Raw genomic sequence first — 22,032 nt, forward strand, 5'->3', positions numbered from 1 at the left:
TCAATATGTAACTAAAGAAATATTATAAAGCAGTAATATCTTTACTTTAGAATAAATATGAAATTAAGTTGCATAAATTTTATAAATGAATTGAATTATAAATAATATGCTAAACACAAGTTTGTGCGAACCCACGGTCTGTGTATTACGGGATATATAAATTGCCAACATGGACCCTAAGTTGCTGAAACGACTGCAGGAAGATGGTAAGTAATGAAATATTCAAGGTCTTCAGAGTTTGTATGTAAAGTTTTATCTATGAGTACTTTTCTGTTTGTAAATAGAGTCATAAAACCATTTTGCCAATCAAATATTTACTGACAACGATTGAGAGATGACATGCATACGTGGCCCTTATGCCTCATCGTCGCGTTGTTCACTCAATCACCTTCCTAGTCCTGCTTGCATACGGAGTAATCCGGGACTCGATTCTGACATTTGTTAGTCAAGTCAGTAATATAGACTCGTACACCGTCTGTAAGCAGGACTATCACCTTACATATTCATGGACAAGTATTAATTTGTCCATCCTAGATAGCTTTTTCTCCGTTATGTTGGCACAAGCAATGGAGGTAGGAAGGGCATGTGTTTCTACCTCCATGCACTAACTTACTAACAAATACACACATACATATTCATTTATTGAAGTACAGACACCACTCCGAAAGTGATGCAATAATTTAATAATAAAATGTTGTATTTTTTAAAGATATGAAATATATAAAAATTGATAAACAGTGTCTTCTGGTGAATACCTATTAATTTCCATTTTATATTTGTAATTATTTATCCATTCAAATTTACTGATACTAAATCATAATGGCAAAAGTATTTTATTTTTTAACAGTTTGATGAAACCATGGTCCCTATTGAGGGGCTGCGATGAAGTATAGTTCAAATTTCTTAGTTAAAATGAAATAAAAAATACAATAGAGAAAATTGATTTGTTAAAATTGTAGCTGCAATAATTTTACCTGTAATTTTTTCACAATAATTTTCATCATTTTTTACAATGTATTTTTGCATTTTTCCTCTCTTTTTTTTAGTCATGGAGGGATGCGAAAAAATAAAATGTAGAGGCTATCAGTAATATAAAAACTGGTACAAATACTGCTAGCCAATGCTGCTAGTAAAAGTGCCACTTGACACTTATCATTGACATTATCATATAGAATTGACTGATATCAAACATTAAGTACTTATGACTAGCCATTTTGAAGTATTAGTGGCTAGTGACAAGCTTATCAGTAGAATCAGTAATAGGTAATGATGAATTCAGTGTTCATTCTAGATCCTGGGATTAGCGCACATTTTCAATAAAAGGCCCAATAAATCTGACAAATGCAACCACAGGGCCACGTTGAAAACTGGTCTTCAATGTCTGCATTCCTACCTTTATTTTACTTTTCACCTCAGTTGTAACACAAAAATTCCAAAAATTGTATTGAAAATGTTATGTTTAGAATGGGAATGTCGGCCCATTTAGCCACTTCAATTTGAGCTATGAGATCATACTTTGAAATCTACTTCCGTGTTAAATATTCATGTACTGGCTTTAGCTTAGAAGAACATCACACATGCTAAAAGCCACTGTCCTATGGGGAAGAGTAAGATCTGTGCATCGCATCCTATGATTGGCTATTTCCCCAAGCCACTCTCTATCGGCGCCTGTCATTTGTCGGCAGCTAAAAATGCCTGAAATTAAAATACTGACAAAACATGAATTTCTTGTCTTTCATTTTACAAAACACACTGATGAACCTAATAATACCAAAGTGTAGTATAGCGGTAAAGAGTTATGTGATTTTGACTGTTTTTACAGAAGTGTTTGATGAATTCCTTCAAAATGACTTTGATGTTGATGAACACACCAACCAAGTCATGCAGAGCATGGCTATATCTCAACAATTGTCCAAACTTGTAGAAGGTATTACACTTTTGGATCAAGAACTACATTCCCAGGTTAGTCACATATTTTAACTTTTTTACAAAATGTGAAATGTAAATTTTGTACTTTTAGGTCATAAGTAACTAAATAAAGGTAGAATTTCCTGAACATCAGCTGAGGCAGATGTGGAAAAAAAACTATCTTTCAGTGATGGTTGTTTATATACATTTGTGAATTTCCATTCCTAAACTGTGTCAAAAAAGTTTTCAAATGAACTTGAACATCAGATGTTTGAATTGAAAAGTTGGTGCATGTAAATGCACTTTCTCATTTGTTGCATTGGAGAGAGGTATACATTGAGATACAATTTGAACCAGTGACTGTGAGGGCAGTAAAATAGAATACCTGAAGGGAAAACAATGTTCAAATGTACATACATAGTAAACACATGAGTCGTGATTTCTTTGATATTGTAGGTAGTAGCAAGACATGAAGATCTCTTATCACAAGCCACTGGTATTGAGACTTTGGAAGGAGTGTTACAAATGATGCAAACTAGAATACAATCCCTTCAAGGTGCTGTAGAAAGGTATCTAGATCAGTCTTATTGTACTCTTTATCAAATTCATGCATGTATAAGAAAAAAAAAAGTGAAAAGAATTCAATCGAGAAAAAAAATTCTAGTGATGCCACGAAACTTTTAATAAATTCTAGTTCAAGGACATAATCTATTAATTTATAATATTTAAACAGTTTCAACAAGTGATTCAAATGATCAGTGTAATTAGCACACAATTTCTAAATGTGCCAAATATTTTATATAATAAACCTTTAACTAAATTTTGTTGCACATACAAAATGTATGAAACCTCATCAATTGCCTCACTTGAACTATGTGAGTAACTGAGCAACCTCTGTCTGTATTTTTGTCAATGTTTCTAGGATAAAAGGAAAAGTTTTGGAGCCATACAATAAGATAGTTGCAAGAACAGCTCAGTTACGAAGGCTACAGGTAGGTACAGAGTTTATCTTGTCACTAGTCCTCTATCCACTGACTGTCTATGCTCCATTATAAACACTATGTTACAGAGTTTATCCAGTCACTCTTTTTGATTCACTGACTTCTGTGCTCCATTATAAACACTAAGTTTTATGTTGAAAGAACACTTCATTCATAATCACAATGTATATAATAAGTGGTCTGCATACTATAAATATATGACATTGTTACATTTAGTGTAATTTTAGTCCTTACATAGTAGTCAGTTTGAAGTTAGCTTTATATGAAAGCTAGTTTGACAAGTATAATTGTGATTAAGTTTGACAAGTATAATTGTGATTGTACAGTACTATTCAACTACAATGTATATTTATAATAAATAATATCACGTGACATGAAGCTGTATTTCATCTTTTCCAATGAAGCTACACATTCTAGGAATTACTTTTAACATTACAAAGTCAAAGTAGGGGGGAACCAGCTACACTAGTATTAACTATCCTTTTGAAAACATTTCAAGTACCATAATGGGTATAGAATGCACACAATACAGATTGACTGATGTTTTGCAGTACAGATTTTGTTCTCATATATGTCTTAATGTATTGTTACAGGAAGCCTGTGACTTACTGAGACGTATCATTCGTATATTGTATCTGAGTAAAAGACTTGATGTACAGCTTCAAGGTGGTGCAAGGGAAATCACAAAGGCTGCTCAGAGTTTGAATGAATTAGGTCAGTGTTCTAATTCTCTCAAGTTAATTGTGAATGTTAATATAGTTATACAACTGTTTTCTGAGTATTAACACCATGCGTAAGTTACAAAGCTCATATCAACTAATGTTTCGTATGTGAAACTAGGTATCATGTTGATACATTAGTAATAGCGAAGTTACCTTATTGGAATATAGTTTTTGAAATGACTAAACAACTTTCGCCCGAATCACTTATAATCATCAGCATAATGTATGATGTTATGCTGCTTGGTTAGGAAAATAGGAAAATACATTGAAATTAGAGAACACTAGCCATCCCTCAGCCGTGACTGTGGATACCATCTCCCACCTATTTATAATAGTCAACTGTTTGGTGATTCCACTAGGAGGTCACATGACCAAATGGCATAACATCATTACACTGATGACGTCTGAGTAATTTGGATGAAAGCTATGTAGTTGCTTGAAAATCTTGATTCCAATAAAGTACGTTTACTATTACTACTATATAAAAATGGAGTCAAGTATTAATTTCTTTTCTATGTTAATACATGTATGTATGTATGTATGTATGTATGTATGTATGTATGTATGTATGTATGTATGTATGTATGTATGTATGTATGTATGTATTTCATTACAAAAACTTGAACGGTATAAAATGTCTTTGACTTTCAATGCTACTCAGATTACCTGTACCAAGGTGTTGATTTGAAAGGTATTGAAGCTATTGAACAAGATTCCAAATTTATTGAGAAAGCCAGGAAAGATGTGGAAGGCCAGGCAGAGAAGATGCTGGAACAAGGAATGGAAACTCAGGTAAGGGAAATGTTAAGACATATGTTGGATTATGTTTTAAAATTTTAACTGATAAATACAGTTGTCTGACAGAGCTGTTGAAAAAGTTGGTAATTACGAAAATCATATCTGATGTCATGGCTGAATGCATCAGCCTACAGATTAATAACATTTCCATTTCACATTGATTTGTTGGAGAAATAGTGATTTTTTTTTTTACTTTGTGGCATCGTATGTATACCTCCAATCACCTTGTAAGGGTGATTGAAGCATGTATAGCAGTTTTGATCAATGCTTTGATGTTAATCATATCTGCATGACAACCCATTCATTACAGAACCAAACACAGGTTGCTACATCGTTACAAGTTTTCCATAACCTGGGATGCTTGACCGAGGTCGTCCGAAGAGTGGTAGACAACATTAAGAGGACATTGGAACTGAATGTAATTGAGTCCTTAGATGTAAGAATCATTTCACAAAATCAGGGTCAAAATAAAGGTGGTCCTGGCAGAGCTGCCATACCTGCTGTTGGTAACACTGCAGCATTTAGAGCTACTCTGTGGACCAATATGGAAAAACTGATGGATGAAATCTATTCAGCTTGTGGGCAGGTATGTAAAATAGCGATTGTACAGTAGTTATGTTGTCTAAGGCGGAAAAAAAAATTGTGTGGCTCCAATTACATTCAATTTTAAAATAGGTGGGGTAGGTAAATTTTTTATTTATTTTATTGTATTTTTTTTCATGTGTGGGTGTCTAGTTCCCGTTTTCCATTGTTTTCCAAATGGTCTGTGTTGTCTAAATGGTCTGTGTGTTGTTTATTTCTTCCTATCAGATGTACAGCCATTACAGATTGGAAGAATAGTTTTATATTGTCTTTTTAAGTTGATGTCAGTTTCCGCACCCACTATTTCTTGCAAGACTTCATGATTTTCACGATTTTATTGTTATTTTTCTCGAATACATTAAAAAAGTGGTACTGTGTATACTTGTTTAGTGCCTGAATATCTGAGAGTACACAGGTGTAACAGTACAGTAGTATGTACCATTTGTTCATTGGCCGGGGTGCTGATTTGATTTTATCACTAGGCAATTCTACACACTTTAATAAATAAAAAATACAAAGAGATTTTTAAAACAAAAAGTACTGGAGCATGAAGTCTGGTGAAATTAGATCCTAAAATATTAATATAAAATAAAATATTAAAACAATATGAAATAAATAATAATAAAATAAATATATAAAATATTAATATTAGTGTTGTTTGTCGGTTAGATCCTAAAATATATTTATTATGTTATACTTTTGTAATAAGACATAAGATGTCAACTGTACGCAAGAAAGTATACTTATTGAGAACATTACCCAGTGATGGTATATTATATAACCAACAAAATGGAAATCCTATGAATTGGGTATTAAAAATTGTCTCGCACACAATAACATATATAATACATGTAACCTTTATCACTTCTTCACTAGGTACAACATCTGCAAAAAGTCCTAGCCAAGAAAAGAGATCCTGTCACACATATCTGTTTCATTGATGCTTTAATCAAGGTGAGAGTGGTACACATTGTGGCATTTGAGTGTATCATTGATGGAAATACAATTTTTTTGAATGTCAACAACAGAGTACTTCATTTCATTTGTGTTCTATTACTGCATCTAAGATCCAAAATAACACCAAATGTATTTGATTGCTAGGAAATTGATATCCCCCCCCCCACCCCCCTAACTGAGAGTCATTTTTCCTTGATTATTGTTATTTACTTCCATGGGCACTGAATACTCACACTCATTATCAATGTGATATTGGTATATTTTCGAAATAGATTAATATGAGTATTTATCTTTTCTTCCCACAGGAAGGACATCCAGGCATAATGCAGACATTTTGGGATTCTGTGACACACATTCTAACTAAGGAATTCACAATAGCAGCAAACTGTGAGTAGAATGTCCATATATTACTAACACAATACTTGTATGTTCAGTGAAATTCTACTGTTGTAAGAAATATCAATATTGTCATAGATAGTGAAGCTGTTCATTAAACAGGAAATTCATTGACAAGCTTAATGTGAACACTGGGACTTGTTTTAATCTTTAAAAAAAAGGGGGTGGCATTATGAATAGAAAATGACAACTAACAATCTGGGCAATGTTGAATGTTGGTATTCACAAAACTTTTAAACTTCAAAAGAAAGATGCAATAAATAGTGAATAAGCTGCTTGGTTTTAACTGTCCTGCAGTACTTGTTTTGATATGCAGTCAGTTTGAAAATTCAAGAAGCACCAGTGTGCCCTCTAAGCCAATTTGATGACCACTGATGCACACAATTTCCAGTGACGTACCAAAATTTGGTGTTCTCTATCTCTTACTATGACTCCCAGTTTTTCTCATTTTGACTGACACCAAAATTTGGCTATCATTAGAGGACACAGTGAGAAGCACAATTCACTTCTCAATTCAGAATAATGGGAAGAGAATACCATCATAAAGAGATTTTTATTCTCTAAAATGTAAGATGGTTTACAGGTAGTATTTTCACACAGGTTTTCAGACTTCTGCAATGAGAGGGGGGGGGGTGTTTAAATTTTCACAATTCCTCTCATTTGATGTAAGAGATTTTAGATATCAGATATTGGTATATATACATGTACTTGGGACATTCAACAAGTTTTATGTTTATTTATGTCTGTGACACAGCGTCTACTTTTGTGAAGCAAGCTTTTGAAGGAGAATATCCCAAGTTACTAAGGTTGTACAATGATTTATGGAGACGACTTCAGCAGTACAGTACAGATATGAAGTCACAGGGAATGGCAGAGTCACCCGTACCTAACACATCTTTGACTGAAGGGGATCTATTTACAAATACTGAAAAACAAGTCAAAGGCACCAAGTAAGATATTTTTGGTGTCCATCACTCTATCCACCCACATGCACACAATCATACATTAATGTATGAGCAAATGTAAATGTAAATGGTAAAATTCAATTTTAAGTTTTGTCAGTCAGGGTGATACAACATGTCACAGTAAAGGTACAGTAGACACACCAGGGCAACACAACAGTCCAGTAGTGTAAGGAATGGGACAGTACAATATACCAGTCAGTAAGGGACAATACAGCCACATTAACTCACACAGAAATAAAACAGGAAGATCAAATGATATTAAACAAGACACAAGGAGTACCAGTGTTTTTGTTAAGGGTAGTAAGCACATAAAATCTACCTGACTTCCCCTGTCATTTTATCGGGGTTCCCTACCAGTGTTTTTGTTAAGGGGGGTAAGCAGGTAAAATCTACCTGACCTCCTCTGTCATTTTACCAGGGTTCCCTACCAGTGTTTTTGTTAAGGGTAGTAAGCACATAAAATCTACCTGACTTCCCCTGTCATTTTATCGGGATACCCCCACCAAAATTATCATTATGGTACAATGTATTGGAAACTGTACCTGTTTTACCATATTCCCTAATTTCTGTTACCGGGGTTCCCCAACCTTAAAAACACTGAGTACAGCCATCACAATGTGATACATATTTATGCATATGAATCACATGGATAACATCCCAATCCAAAGGAACAAATACCTATAGCATGCCATACTTATTCACTTATATTTTACTTGTAAGACCAACTCTCCTAATACTTAATATGCCTCATTTCTATTTTAGTCCAGAGCAGGCATTGAAAGAGTCATTATCAGCATTTGAGAATGCCTACCTATCAAGGTCATTGTCAAGGTTGTTTGATCCTATAAATCTGGTCTTTTCTGGAGCTTCAAATCCTCCCTCAGATGAAGAAATTGACAACATAGTGAAAACTATTGCCAGGTGAGTCAAAGGAATGTCAGTTTCTCTCCTGTGTTATAGATAACAGACATAACTATCTTTTGTTTGTGTTAGGGATGGTATTATGTTGATCAGATAAAAGTTGAATTTGCAAGTCATTTTCCCCAATATCCCACATCCAAGATGGTGTGTAAGTTCTACCAGAATTACCCTTTTAGTAAGGTTATCAAACTTAGGCCCCCAAGATTAGTTTTAATATTTTGATGCAAAAAAAAAAGTTCTCTGGCAGAGCTATAAAAGTTTGTTCAGAACAAAAGAATGACTCTATATATGATATATTTGTCCACTGATAAGATAATACTAATATGAGAATCTGGAATTGAAACGCTGATCTGGCAAAAAGTCCAGTTGGTGAAGAACCAAGGTGACGGTGAACGAACGAACAAATGATTGAATATTGAATTTTCAACTTGTAACATAACTTGATTGCTACCGTCCTGTGTTACAGTGAACTGAATGTATCTAGTGTGGATACAGGCCTAAGTATAACCATCGCCAAGAATGTTGCCAAGACTGTACAACTCTACACTGTCAAGTGTGAACAGTTGTTGTCAACTAATGGTGAAGCAAGTCAGGTGATAGGACCACCTACCAATGGACAAACAAAGAATGCTGCTGTTGTAAATAGTTTGTACTATGTACATGGTGCCGTCACTAAAGTCACCACTGGACTTAGCACTTTCCCAGACCAAGCTGTAGAGGCTATTCAGAATTCATTACAGGTGAGCTGCTTGTCCTCCTAACATATCCACTACTGTTGTGACTGTCTACTGATAGAGTGAAATTTTGAATAGTGATATACCTTTGTGAAATTACATTTTACTGTGATTTTTTATTAGTAGCCTAGGTGGATTTGTGAGTGTCTTAGGTGGCATTGTAATTTTTATGAGAAACTTAGGTTGTACTGACTTTTTAAAAAAAATTTTTGTTGTGCTGGGAATTGCTCCCAGCGATTTTCTGTTATGCAGAGAAATACACACAAACACACACAAATGCTACAGTAATCCATTAGGGTTTGTATTCTGACGTTTATGAATGATCCAGATGACATAATTATGATTTTTATGAGTGAACCAGGTGGAAAATTGTAATGTGAATTTAATGCCTGACCTGGGTGGCAATATGATATATATATGACAAACCTAGGTGGTATTGTATTTATATTAGTAAACTAGGCAGCATTATTTTTTATATCTGACCCAGGTGATAACTGTGATTTTCATGACATACCTATATGTACATAGTAAAATCACACTTTCGGTTATAAACAAGAATAGTTTTATTGAGCTTACATTCAGTAGTATCAGGGATGTTTAATCGTAATGATAAAAATAAATGTATATTTTGCAGTGCGTAGTTCAGTACATTATGAACATTGTATATTTTGCAGTGCGTAGTTCAGTACATTATGAACATTGTATATTTTGCAGTGCGTAGTTCAGTACATTATGAACATTGTATATTTTACAGTGCGTAGTTCAGTACATATTAAACATTGTATATTTTGCAGTGCGTAGTTCAGTTAATGACCAATGCTATCAAACCACTTCTGTCATCGGTTGCTGACTCCATTGAAGCTATTATACTTACAATGCATGGTGAAGATTTCTCTGGGTAAGTCTGACTCCATTGAAGCTATTATACTCACATACAATGCATGGTGAAGGTTCTCTGGGAAATTTTTCAAATCAGCTATCACAACTCGTAGTGACAGAGCCCTCTTAAGTCACTCATGTAATCCTTGGCTGAATGAAGAGAAGTATTGGGAATAACAATTTAAGTATCTACTATCCTGGAGACAATATTATTTGGCATATATATCATCAATCATTTTATTTGGCATGCCCTTTTCACAATTATATGTTATGATGTTGGGGGGGGGGGGGGTGTTTTCATGTTTATAACTGTTTTTATTATTTTTTTGTACTTGACAGGCCGCCAAAGGAAGCAGGGGAACAATCACCTGAATCACCATGTTCACTTTATATGAAAGAATTGCAGGGTTTTATAGCCAGAGTACAGTCAGATTATTTAACACAGTTCAAATGTCGAGAGTTCACCATGGACAGGTAAAATATGTTGTTTCTATAGACCCCTCATACCTCACACACACACACACACACACACATGCACGTGCACACACATACATACACACACTCACATGCACACACACACGCACATGCACACACATACACACGCCTGCATGCACGCACCCATACATACACAATCACACATGCACACATGCACGCATACAAACACACATACACACGCACACTCTGACACACACATACACTGACACATGTGCAGATCATAACCAACTCCTTTTCAGCTGCATCATCATATAAGCAATGACCAAATGTACAAAGGGAAGTTTTTTGACATATTGATTTCATCTTTTCATAATAGTGTTCTGCCTTTAGCCTGTCGTACTGTTGAATTGTTTGTACGGCATGCAAGTCTACTGAGACCATTAGGTGAAGGAGGTAAGATGAAGTTAGCTGCTGACTTTGCACAGGTGAGTCAAGCTTCAAATTAACAGACTGAGTTGTTTAAAAATTTCAACTTACAGACATTTTCCTGTCTGTTAGTCATACAAAAAATATTATTTTTTATATCAAATTATTACATTCCACTTTGTACAATGTAAATTGTTCAAAATTCTAGACCACAAGGTATAAAATATATTCTACTTTGGAAATTCAATTATGTTAATAAATGTTAATGGCAAAAGAAGACGTCACCAAAAAAATGAGACTAGTTTCCAAGTCTTTTTGACTCTATGAGTGTGAGTAGAAATTTTCATTTGTCATCACACATAATGCTTATAACTGGTATCACTTTCTAATCAGTAAATTTTGTTTCTACTTTCAGATGGAGTTAGCAGTAGCTCCTTTCTGTAGGAGAATCACAGACTTAGGACGTCATTACAAACTATTGAGATCTTTCAGACCTTTACTATTCCAAACAGCAGAGCACATAGTAAGCAGTTCAGCCCTTGGTGAAATCATACCATACAGTACTGTATTACATTTCCTATTTGCAAAGGCACCTCCAGAGTTCAAATCACCTCATCAGGTAGGATTCAGTTCAAGGCTCATAGTTTAGATTTGAGTACAAAAATGACCCAAACTTTAGTATATTTTTTTTCAAGAGATTTCAATTTTTTATATTTCTTTCATATTAGAAATTACTTGTGTTCTGTTTACAAGTACATAGAGACAGTGGGCATACATATATTCTGATTACTCATACAATGTACAAATTATGATCCTTGCAATTTGTGGGAGCACCAACATTTGCTAGTGATGTACAATTCTCAGTACCTGCAATAGCATTTTACCTTATGCTAGAGGGTCAAATTAGAACAAGAAGGTTGATTTCTTGTCACGCACCCCTATTGTAATTTATGTGTAGTGCATGGAGTGGAAGTTTTAGTGTCGACCTAAAAATCAAATAGTCATTATGTTTATGACACATCTAGATGGTTAAATTCTATTACAGGTACCAAGAATTGCTCTATGTGTTCAATACATTTTATTCATGCAACTCTACAAACATCCCTGTCACTAGTAGCATTTGATTACTTATGAAGTTATGTCCACTATAAAGTAGACTAATTCATCACTTTCATGACATCTGTGTGACCATAGACCCTCCACTAACTATGGCATGACACACATCTAGACATTCCTTGAGGCATGCAAACAGGAATGCATTGAATCCAAACAAGAATTTCAAATCTCTCCATTCTCTTAACATGCTTCAAAAACCAATATATATATATATATAATCTTTGTTCTTGGAAGAGGTATTGAAGAGGTATTCTTTTGGGTGACATGTTTACAATTTGATGTAAATTTATGCAAAAAAAGACACATGACATAGTACTTCAGGATCACACGAAGGTCATGTTAGTCAACTATTCTTTGTGAGGATTTAATATTAAGTACATGTATTTTTATGATTTTTGACTGAAAGATATTTTTGGTCTGCCAAAATATTATCAAAAATGATTTTTGTGTTTCAATATTTTTCTGTTGTGCTCAGTAGGCTGCCATTTACCAATTGATTATAATCTTGCAGGTTGCTGATTGGTCAGCCAGTAGATACTCACAATGGTTAGATGATCACACATCGGAAAAGGAAAGACTTACATTGATAAGGTGAGTAACATTCAGAACTGAAATCAAACTTTTCAAATTGTGAAGAGATGTTTTTTCCAAAAACTAATTAGAATGTAAAGCTTTTTACTACATATGGTAAAGTATCTGCATACAGTGTTTTTGCTCAGGTCAGGGTTGGTAGATATCGACACTAATGGTGAATATAGCTTTGGCCATAGAAATCCAATCAAAATGGTGATGTGAAGTGCTTATTAAGGAAAATAATGTTTCTGAAAATATGCCTTGAAAAGTTATGCTTGAAATGTTATTTCCGTGAATTTGAATAGGACATATTTACATAATGTCTATAAAAGAGAATTTAATAACTGTAATTATTACATACATACATATATGTACCAGTGATTTGCATTTACATCACAGTGAAGTGCTAACAATATTATCACATACCTGTTTACAATGAGCATTATTGTTCCATTAATGGATAGTTATATGTTTGTTAGTATTTTGGAGTTTTTCGAATAAATAGTCTAATAATGGTACCCCAAGACATGTGCATGGGGTACTCTAGTCTCGGTTACCCAGTCGTTTAGGGCATAACCCCCCAGCAGAGTCTCGGATAATACAATGTCGATGATTGTAACAAGATGGCCGGCCACACGTGAGCTGACCCATAACATATGGTCGCAACTCTTGCCAAGAGTATTTTGATTTAGCTCTTGACAAAGATGGGTTTCAAAATGTTTATACCATGATTTCTGTAAAATATATACAGAGTTGATGAAAAAAACAGAATCATTTTTGTCCAGTCAGTGACTCTCCCAGATCTCGTCAGTGACCATTTTGCTCCTTACAATAGGCGACATTGTATTTTCCCAGACTCTGCTGGGGAGTTATGCCCTCAACATCAAGAGGCTGGGTAACAAGACTATGGGTACTCCAGGCAGTTGCTATGTTTTCACTCACTTTGAGATAATTTCATTATTTCTCAGTTTATCTATTCTTACCATAAACATATATTTACATATTTTTTAGGGGTACTCTGGAAGCATATGTGCAATCAGTGAGGGCAAGACAAGGCAAAGAGTTTGCCAACATATATCCCATTATGCTGCAGTTACTTCAACAAGGACTTCAAACTTTAGAACAATAAGTCATTTTACCATACTGACTTGAAACAAAAGGGGAACACATAGTGGTTGTGACTGGATATTTAGGAAATGGTACTGAAATATCATTGCGAAGGACTGATATAGAGATACGTGTATATACAGCCATTGAAATAATGCCTGACTAGACAGGAATTGTTGCTGTTTGGGAAGAAATGCAGTTAACAATGTCTAGATTTGGAGGATTACAATCAAGTGTAGTGAGATTGTCATGCTAAAATGCTGGCTGGACAGGGAGAGACTTCTAAACATCAATAAGGAATGGCTAACCAGACAGCAAGACTTACATTGAAGTGATGTATTACAATTCTTCAAGTACAATATTTGGAGATATATATTTACATCAGCTGGTAGTGACTGGTTCTTATTTGGTAGTGGGATTTTACCTATCATGCATGATAATGATATGAACAGTATGTCAGGTGACAAGTAACAAGGCACTGAGGTCAAAGGTCGAAAAGTCAGAACGGGCAAGTGTGGGTCAAAGGTCAAGCAGTCAGAACTAGCAAGTGTAACGGCAATGAAGATACATACTTTAAAAAAGCCAATTCCTATGCATGGCTTGATTTATTTTGCAGATAGAAAACTATCATTGTTTAACCATTTTAAAATAATTGTGTGGGAGATGGTTTAATTTGTGAAATGAGTTGGCACAGGGGAAAAACAACGATGTCGTATTAAGGAAATTTGTGTAGAATATTTGTAAATTAATGACTTCATGGAAATCATTATGAGGAGACTTATATTAATGATTTGGTATTATTTTATTATTTTATGGATTAAAAGATTTATTGCATGAAGCTAGAGGAATATTGTGATGGAAATATTGAGATTCTTTCATTCATGGAAATAAAATATAAAAAGACAGTATTTGTATTTTTGTTTCTGAAAATATGGATGATTTTGTATTTCACCATCTTCTCTAGATTCTCAGTAACAATTTTTGCACAAGCGAACTTTAACTAAGGTTCAGTAGTGCTGTGTGCATGATAAAGTGTTAGCCCTACTTGTGTCTGTGCTGTCTGTAGTGTGTGTGTGTGTGTGTGTGTGTGTGTAAACTACCTAAAATAAAAAAACTACTGGTCCATGTACCCTGACAGTAGGTGGGGAATTGATAACTATTAGTGTCTGATTGTTCAAGGAAGAATGATCAGATAAGTATTATGCAAATTGAGTCTGAAAAATATTGATTAAAAACTTTAACTGAATAATTACTTATTCATTGGTCTAAAATTTGATGAGGATGTGTCTGGGGGTGGCTACTAAGATTATGTTGATATGCAAATTATGTCTACACAGATGTGATTTTTAGGCAGGAACATAAACTCAATATCTGCTGCTCAAAGTGGTCTGGAAATTAGTGGAAATGTTTCCAGGGATGTCGAAATGAAGAAGTATTCAAGACATGGTCACACATTTGATATGTAAAGTAGGTCTTCAATTTGGAATATTAGGGTAAAAACGGGGGAGTAAATAAATATATATTGCCAAGAAATTAAGTCAAAATTCCATAGCAGCCATGAATATATCGAAAAGATTTTTTTTCAAGACATATCGTCTCTTGATATTTGCATGAAATAATTGTTCTGACCCAAAATTAAAATCAAATTTCGAACCATCATGTCCTCCACAACTTATTGTTATGTGAATAATTTTATATTTACAGTTATACACACTCTTAGACATAAGGGGAAAACAAATTTTAATTTTATTTATTGAAAGCTTTACTGTCAACCAATTCATTTATTCTTTGCGGTTTTACATTGCAATGTAAAAAAATCATAACACTTGTGCAGTATTTGGTAAGGTAAAAAGAAATAAAAAAAGTTGAGGGGTTACAACATCTTCATCTCTATGGTTCAACATTATCAGTGACAAACTATCCATGATAGTGGCCTATCAACTGATAAATGGCTTCAGATGTTCTCGATACCTTCTCCCCTCCAAATTTCCCATCTTGAATGAGAGCTCCGTTGTCAAAGCGACGAGGTGAACTGACGTCTGGTCTTGGAATATCAGCCTTGGTCTCTTTGGCACTGGTTGTCATGGTAGCCGTGACATCAAGGAGCCATTCCTTCATACTGTCTTTGTTTCTGTTCATCCAGGCGATATTTGTCTCAACTCGTTCAATGGCGTCGTAAAATCCACTGGCGTCAGACTCTGACATGTCATAGTGACGAGAACCGAATGCTTTGAGCTGTAAATATTCATAATATACGGTGGCCGATAAGTGACAAGATAAAACATAAATTTGTAACACAATTAGTTAAATATTCAATACAAAAACTTACAACATTTACGTCAAACCTTTAATTTCGAGCATTTCTTTCACATGCAAAATTGAATTTGAAACACTTCAAACTAATAACACTGTGAATGTTGCAATATTAGCTATGAATATTCCCATGTGTTGGGGTTAGTTTGGATATCGCAATACCCAAGTACAAGTAAGGATTGAAGGTAGGCTCCGGAACTTGCGTGAGGCTTTCGGGAGGGTCTAAATGATTAGAAAGCATATGGAACTATATTTTCGTATTCATATTTATTAACAACACAGGCAACAGGTGTCACTTTTCCACTGGTTTCTACCCAATCAAAATGAAACATGCGAAAAGCCTCACCTTATACTTAAAGTAACAGTACATGAGTGTCATGACTTGTATTCAAAACATGGCCTAGTATAGAACATATTTTCTTCATGAAACTAAAAGGTTATGAGATATTATGAAAGTTTTCATAAGTAAATATTCGACCATTTTTAGTGCAATTGGAGTGCTGTGGATTAAACATTTGTTTGCCAACCTACAAACTTCTCTGTAAGGCCAAATAAAAAAGTTGTTTAGTTCCAGTTACCCAACCCCACCTAGTTTTTCGCGCTGACCCTAAATTCTTTTTTTACATATTCAATAAAAAAATAAGGAAATCGCAAAAATTGTGAAGTCTCACAAGAAGTAGTGGATGCAGAAAACTGACATCAACTGAAAAAGACAATATAAAACTATTCTTTCAATCTGTAATGGCTGTACATCTGATGAGAAGCAGCCAATAACACAGAGACCATATGGAAAACAACAGAAAACATAACTATCTGAACTAGACACTCACATATGAAAAAAAAATTTATCTACCTACCCCACCTATTTTAAAATTGAATGTAATCGGAGCCACACAATTTTTTTTTACGCCTAAGTAGAAACGTTTTTTAAATATACACTTAGTATTAACTCACCTGATCAAGGTCATACTGAGTATTCATATAATCTTGGAAGTTCCAGATAGTGTTATAAGTCAACCTGGAATAAAAAAGTAAATCTTAACACGTCTGTCTGTCTGTTTGTCTGTCTGCCTGTCCATCTGTCCAACCATATGTATGCACCCACCCACCCACCCGTCTGTCTATCTGTCTGTCTGTCTGTCTGTCTGTCTGTCTGTCTGTCTGTCTGTCTGTCTGTCTGTCTGTCTGTCTGTCTGTCTGTCACCTTATCTGTGTTGATAAATCTGATCATTTGGTCATCACGTCTATATGACAGTCATTCTTTTTGAAAGTTTTGATCAAGTAATATTAAAATTATTTTCAAGTTAAATTTATAAGGCTTGTGTTAAAGTCATACTTCCAATCCGTGTTGCTAGTCTAGGAGACCTTAAATATTTAGGTAACAGTCCTGGTTTAAAACTAAATCCTCACAACAAATATAATTATATTTCTTTCATCTATTAGATGATAAAAGTATTACATTTGTTGGAGGAAAATGAGAACAACTGGACAATATATAAATATAGGATGTAGTTTGTAAAGACGATTTTGACAATCATGATGGATTTGAACTAACACCTACCCTAGGGTGTCAAAGTTGTTCATGGCATAGTCCCATGCCAAAGAATAACCAACAGCTGACTTGTCACGTATGTCTGTGATAACATTTGACGCAACAAAGTTGTCATCTTCCAGGTACCTAGAGAGAGAAAACATTTATATATAACATTACACGAATATCTAGCATATATACCAATACTATATATAAATAATAATCACAACAATAATAATGATTATTATTATTATATATTTATTAATCGTCATTAGTTGGTCAATGTCTTTGTATTCACAAACAACACAGAAAGAATACCTGTTTGTATAGATGAAAAAGGTATATATCTTCCTATCAAAAACACAATTTGGTGTTCTCTAAAGAAGGCTGACTGATAAGCAAACTGGTGTTAGATGCATGGCGCTAGATGCATGCAAACTTTAATGTCGTCAGAAGTAGTTAATAACTTATAATTCCATACCTCTGTAGTAGCCAGGATTTCTCTGTGCATCCCATGGCAGACTGTAGTCTGTTCGATTCAGTTATCCCCGGATTATTATTAACCGTTTCATCATAAGCAAACTCCCATTCGTCAATGCCACCGTGTCTGATAGCTGTACAGTAGACTGTTGGCCGCACCTCATCACGGATACTAATATGAAAAACGTACATAAATATATGTAAGTGAAGGTTTCCCAGATGACTGTATACATATACAAAGATTCCCTAAGAAGGAAAGGAGTGAGACCACAGTGTATCACTGATTATTACGTTTTGGTCGAGGGATACACCTTGTCACGTACGTATACATTATATAATGTATTTCGTTGACATTTGCGCAGTGATAAATATACCAAGTCCTTTTTTAACACTAGCAATACTTGTTATTAGCTGTATGACGTCATTGCTAATCATTGATGGCAATATTGATGTGGATTGATGTCCGTATGTACAAAGTCTTGAATCTGGCAAGAACCATTTGGTTTCATCATTTGTAATTGTATTTGTTTGTCAACAATTGAATCTGTCATGACGTGATTAATAAACGATCAAACTTCTTGAGAAAAAAACATGATCATGCATGGTGTGAAAGTGCTCGAAGCTTGAAACCATTTTTGTACTAATTACTATTGATTATAATAAACGATTATACATTCCTCACCTGCTGTTAGTACACCAACACAAGTGAGACGAAAATATGAACAAAAACTACTGTTTTAATTGTTTTGATGTAGTCTGTAATCAATAACTTACTTATTTTGTCCAGATGACATCCAATCTCTGTATTGAGTTAAAGCTTCGTTGACGCAATCTGATTGGCCATAGATACAAGCTGTGTCAATTGCATTGATACGCTGGAAACTAATTAACATTAGAATAGTAATGAATATATAATTACTTATTTACATATATTGTACATCTCCAATTCCTATATATGATAAGGAATCATGAAGGTTTCACGAATGAGACAACGTTTTTGTAAAAATCGTTTAAACTACTTTATTTTTTACATTTCATATCGTTTTGATGGTCAATTGTGAAAATGATATTTGCATTTTATGCTCCAAAGTGTTTGTTACTTTGAATGGAAGAATCATGAATATTCATGTTATGCTACTGCATATGCATGTGTCTGCCAAATAAAATACGACAGTACGTGTCTATGGAAAGGACCTACACTGAACTATCGATGGGTAGCATATTCAACTGTTTTTCTCGGCAACCGCCCGTAATTTAAGTGATACAAAATGAGTCTCCAGAACTCAAAACGATTTCGTAATGCATTAATTTTATGTGCTTTCGTTCCCCTTTAACACTTACTAATCAAGATGGCCGCCAAGAGAGAAGTCCCATCCGAGTGATTCATACAAAGGTGTAACTTGGTTACTCCAGTACATCTGGAGAAAAAATACCAGATCGAAAACACAATAAGATAACCTCGATATTAAATTTTGACATTGACCTCTCGAAAGATGAGCAGATAAAAAAAACCAATGCTACTTAAAATGTCAATTTTCAACAATATTTTAATTGTGAAAAAATGATGCGGCCATTATCAGTACCATTTAACATATCCCTTCAACATACAAACTATGCTTAGAGGTGATGCCAAACTTGAAGATGGACAAGGATGAAACAATTCTATCAATCTTGTAATGGATTGTATCTGTGTATTCTTTTATTTAGCTGTTAATATTTAATTAGTTTATTCATCTATGTCACGAACAATTTCTACCACCACCACCAGCAGAGGATGTTAACATTTATTGGTTTTTACACTTTGACATTTTTAGTAAAAATTCTTTATCCTCTTTTACTTAGTAATCTTAGGTGCGTGTGTACGTGTCCAAGTCTCGAGGCTATTAGTGGCTTCGAATCTCTACTTACACAGCTCAATGAGGAATTCCAAATCCAAATGAAGTCACACACACACACACACACACACACACACACACACACACACACACACACACACACACAGTCACTAACACCATGTCTTTGTTAATCAATCATAGAATTCTACCCCAATGATAAGATAATGTTTATTGATGGACAGTTACATAATGTCCAAATATGGTATGGTTGTCAGGTCAGGATGCTAATTATACATTATTAACATCATTATAACAGCTTTGATATTTACTCATTTGCACGCAGAACGTTTGGTTCATGATTTCTCATTGGGCTAGACGGGGTGAAGAGATATTTTGAGATTCGAAGCCACATATAGCGTCTAGTCTATGTGTGTCCACCAGCTATTGTTTTGAAGGGAAACTGTTGCGAATGAAGTCCGAAAAGATATCGGCTTTAGTAAATGTACTTTCAAAGCGGGTAAGGATGGTAGTCTGATGCAACACTAAAGGAATGCACATTCTATTTTTTAATCCTTCGTCTATCTTTTGATACCCCCCCCCCCCCAATCACCACCACCCTTGAAATGTACGATTGGCAATGTTCGTTTACCTCGAACAAGTAAAATTCCGATGTTCTGAGCAGCATGTCATGTGTGTAACCTAAGTTGAGGATAACTGTCTCCCAGATGACGTAGGCAAGCTCCTTATCCATGTATTCAGTTAATCTCAAGGCATTGACGTTATCGGTATGGAATGGTTGGGAAACATGGAAGGCATCGTCAATCATAGAGGCACGTGATTGGTCAGTTATTACCTGAAATGAAGGGAGGCAAAGTTCCACGATTAGGATATCTGACAAAAGCAATAAATGTATCAGTCCAGTTCGGTGATTTTTCTGTTGTTTATTCTAGAGGTATATAACGTCAAACATTGATATTGTGTAGTGCATAAATCCAGAATAATAACATGACAATATACTAGTATATTACATGACATGACATGACATGACATAATTATGGCATAACATGACAAGGCGCATTTTGTAGAATGAAACATTGATATTGTGTGTACCTCCTTGCATTGCATTGCATTGCATTACATTACATTACATTAAATTACATTACATCACATTACATTCCATCTTTTTGTTTTGATAAACGAACAAACATGTTTTGATTATTTAGTACATTGGTAAAGAGCGCCACCAACGATCAATCTTCAATCTATCAAGGCACATGTGTTGAAAGTTGAAAGTTTGCAAAATTATAAACCAGAATGACTAAAAGAATGTGAAACCCGTGGCAACTTTAGAACCTTTCCAAAGCTCAACACGTTCAACACAAGTTACACAACAAACATTTGAGGATTAAAAAATGGAGATATATACAACTTACTGTGTGGTCAGTTTTCAGCTGTGTGGCTAATTTCTGCCAGTTGTCGTCATCATAGTTAACGCGGTAAAATCCCCATTTATCAATGTTGAATAACACCCAGTCATTGTCTTCAACGCCGACAAGATCCAATTCAACTGAAATGTACAAACATCCGGGTACTTTCTAGAGGGTCTATTGTTAACATTAACTTTTGAACAATTGCTTTTAATTTCTGGTTCTTCAAAGAATTATTCGAAATATAGAAGTAACACAGGTTGGATACTGATTTATTTACTTATTTAAAATATTTGGTAACATTTATTGTTCTGGCTGATGACGCCAAGCAGACTGAGATTGCATGGAAATGCTAAAGTAGAACATATAATTGCTGTGATATATGCATCGTATCCGAAAAATAATCTAATCCAAACAAATTTATTTCTGCGTGCAATGTGATTTATAGCAATCTTTTATAAATCACATGAAATGAATAATTCGGTGTTTGTAATCGCATTTCTATTTTAAACGAGTGAGGTCATTGACCTCAGTTTATCAATATTTTTACCCCTGTTTGCAAGTGAAATATGTTAACCTGGTTGTCCGAGGTTACACTTATTCCGCTGCTTGTTAGCTAGTCTGGGCAGTCATGCCAATAATACTCACTAGGATCTTTATAGAGGAGTTCTTCCTTTGGCTTGAGGAAATCCGGATTGGCGGAGTCGGTGTAAGTCAGGGGGACGTACCATACGTACCTAATATCAAAATAAATTTACTATTTACTTTACTTATAAAGACCTGGTACAACTGTTTCTATGTGAAAGCAGAGGAGTAGTTTGATGTTCAGCAACCCCCCCCCCCTCCCCCCCCCCATGAGTTCAAAGAAATCTAAAATTACGATAACGTATATCCATTCTGATAAATAATATACATAGTACAAAATG

The 22,032-nt window shown here is 34.6% G+C and overlaps 2 protein-coding genes across 2 annotated transcripts in view; one reads left to right on the forward strand and one right to left on the reverse strand.

The window, feature by feature from the left end:
* The first annotated feature begins 161 nt into the window (after nucleotides 1–161).
* LOC144436500 (conserved oligomeric Golgi complex subunit 5-like) lies at nucleotides 162–14,349 on the forward strand. The gene is made up of 18 exons (XM_078125309.1): nucleotides 162–206; nucleotides 1,823–1,962; nucleotides 2,365–2,477; nucleotides 2,831–2,900; nucleotides 3,503–3,623; nucleotides 4,293–4,423; nucleotides 4,740–5,015; nucleotides 5,888–5,965; nucleotides 6,274–6,355; nucleotides 7,119–7,314; nucleotides 8,092–8,250; nucleotides 8,717–8,990; nucleotides 9,779–9,882; nucleotides 10,203–10,337; nucleotides 10,675–10,783; nucleotides 11,140–11,343; nucleotides 12,352–12,431; nucleotides 13,425–14,349. The coding sequence occupies exons 1-18, from the start codon at nucleotides 170–172 to the stop codon at nucleotides 13,540–13,542; spliced, it is 2,427 nt and encodes an 808-aa protein (XP_077981435.1). The 5' UTR covers nucleotides 162–169; the 3' UTR covers nucleotides 13,543–14,349.
* A 1,088-nt stretch (nucleotides 14,350–15,437) lies between these two features.
* Nucleotides 15,438–22,032, reverse strand: part of LOC144434921 (aminopeptidase N-like) — a 15,205-nt gene continuing 8,610 nt past the window's right edge. Inside the window, exons 9-17 of the mRNA XM_078123446.1 lie at nucleotides 21,755–21,843; nucleotides 21,113–21,246; nucleotides 20,329–20,532; nucleotides 19,186–19,262; nucleotides 18,619–18,726; nucleotides 17,846–18,016; nucleotides 17,395–17,511; nucleotides 16,788–16,851; nucleotides 15,438–15,755 (exon numbers count right to left, since the gene is read on the reverse strand). Coding sequence (XP_077979572.1) covers nucleotides 15,438–15,755; nucleotides 16,788–16,851; nucleotides 17,395–17,511; nucleotides 17,846–18,016; nucleotides 18,619–18,726; nucleotides 19,186–19,262; nucleotides 20,329–20,532; nucleotides 21,113–21,246; nucleotides 21,755–21,843 — 1,282 coding nt within the window. The remainder of the gene's footprint in view (nucleotides 15,756–16,787; nucleotides 16,852–17,394; nucleotides 17,512–17,845; nucleotides 18,017–18,618; nucleotides 18,727–19,185; nucleotides 19,263–20,328; nucleotides 20,533–21,112; nucleotides 21,247–21,754; nucleotides 21,844–22,032) is intronic.

This window comes from Glandiceps talaboti, chromosome 1 (genome assembly GCF_964340395.1).
Source record: "Glandiceps talaboti chromosome 1, keGlaTala1.1, whole genome shotgun sequence".
Taxonomy (NCBI): Eukaryota; Metazoa; Hemichordata; class Enteropneusta; family Spengelidae; genus Glandiceps; species Glandiceps talaboti.

What these genes read in the sequence shown, in the direction of transcription:
- LOC144436500 (XM_078125309.1), top strand. Translation starts at nt 170, where the DNA reads ATGGACCCTAAGTTGCTGAAACGACTGCAGGAAGATG. An exon ending in CTTCAAGGTGCTGTAGAAAG is followed by an intron (nt 2,478 to 2,830) that starts GTATCTAGATCA and finishes CAATGTTTCTAG; the next exon opens with GATAAAAGGAAAAGTTTTGG. An exon ending in AACAAGGAATGGAAACTCAG is followed by an intron (nt 4,424 to 4,739) that starts GTAAGGGAAATG and finishes CATTCATTACAG; the next exon opens with AACCAAACACAGGTTGCTAC.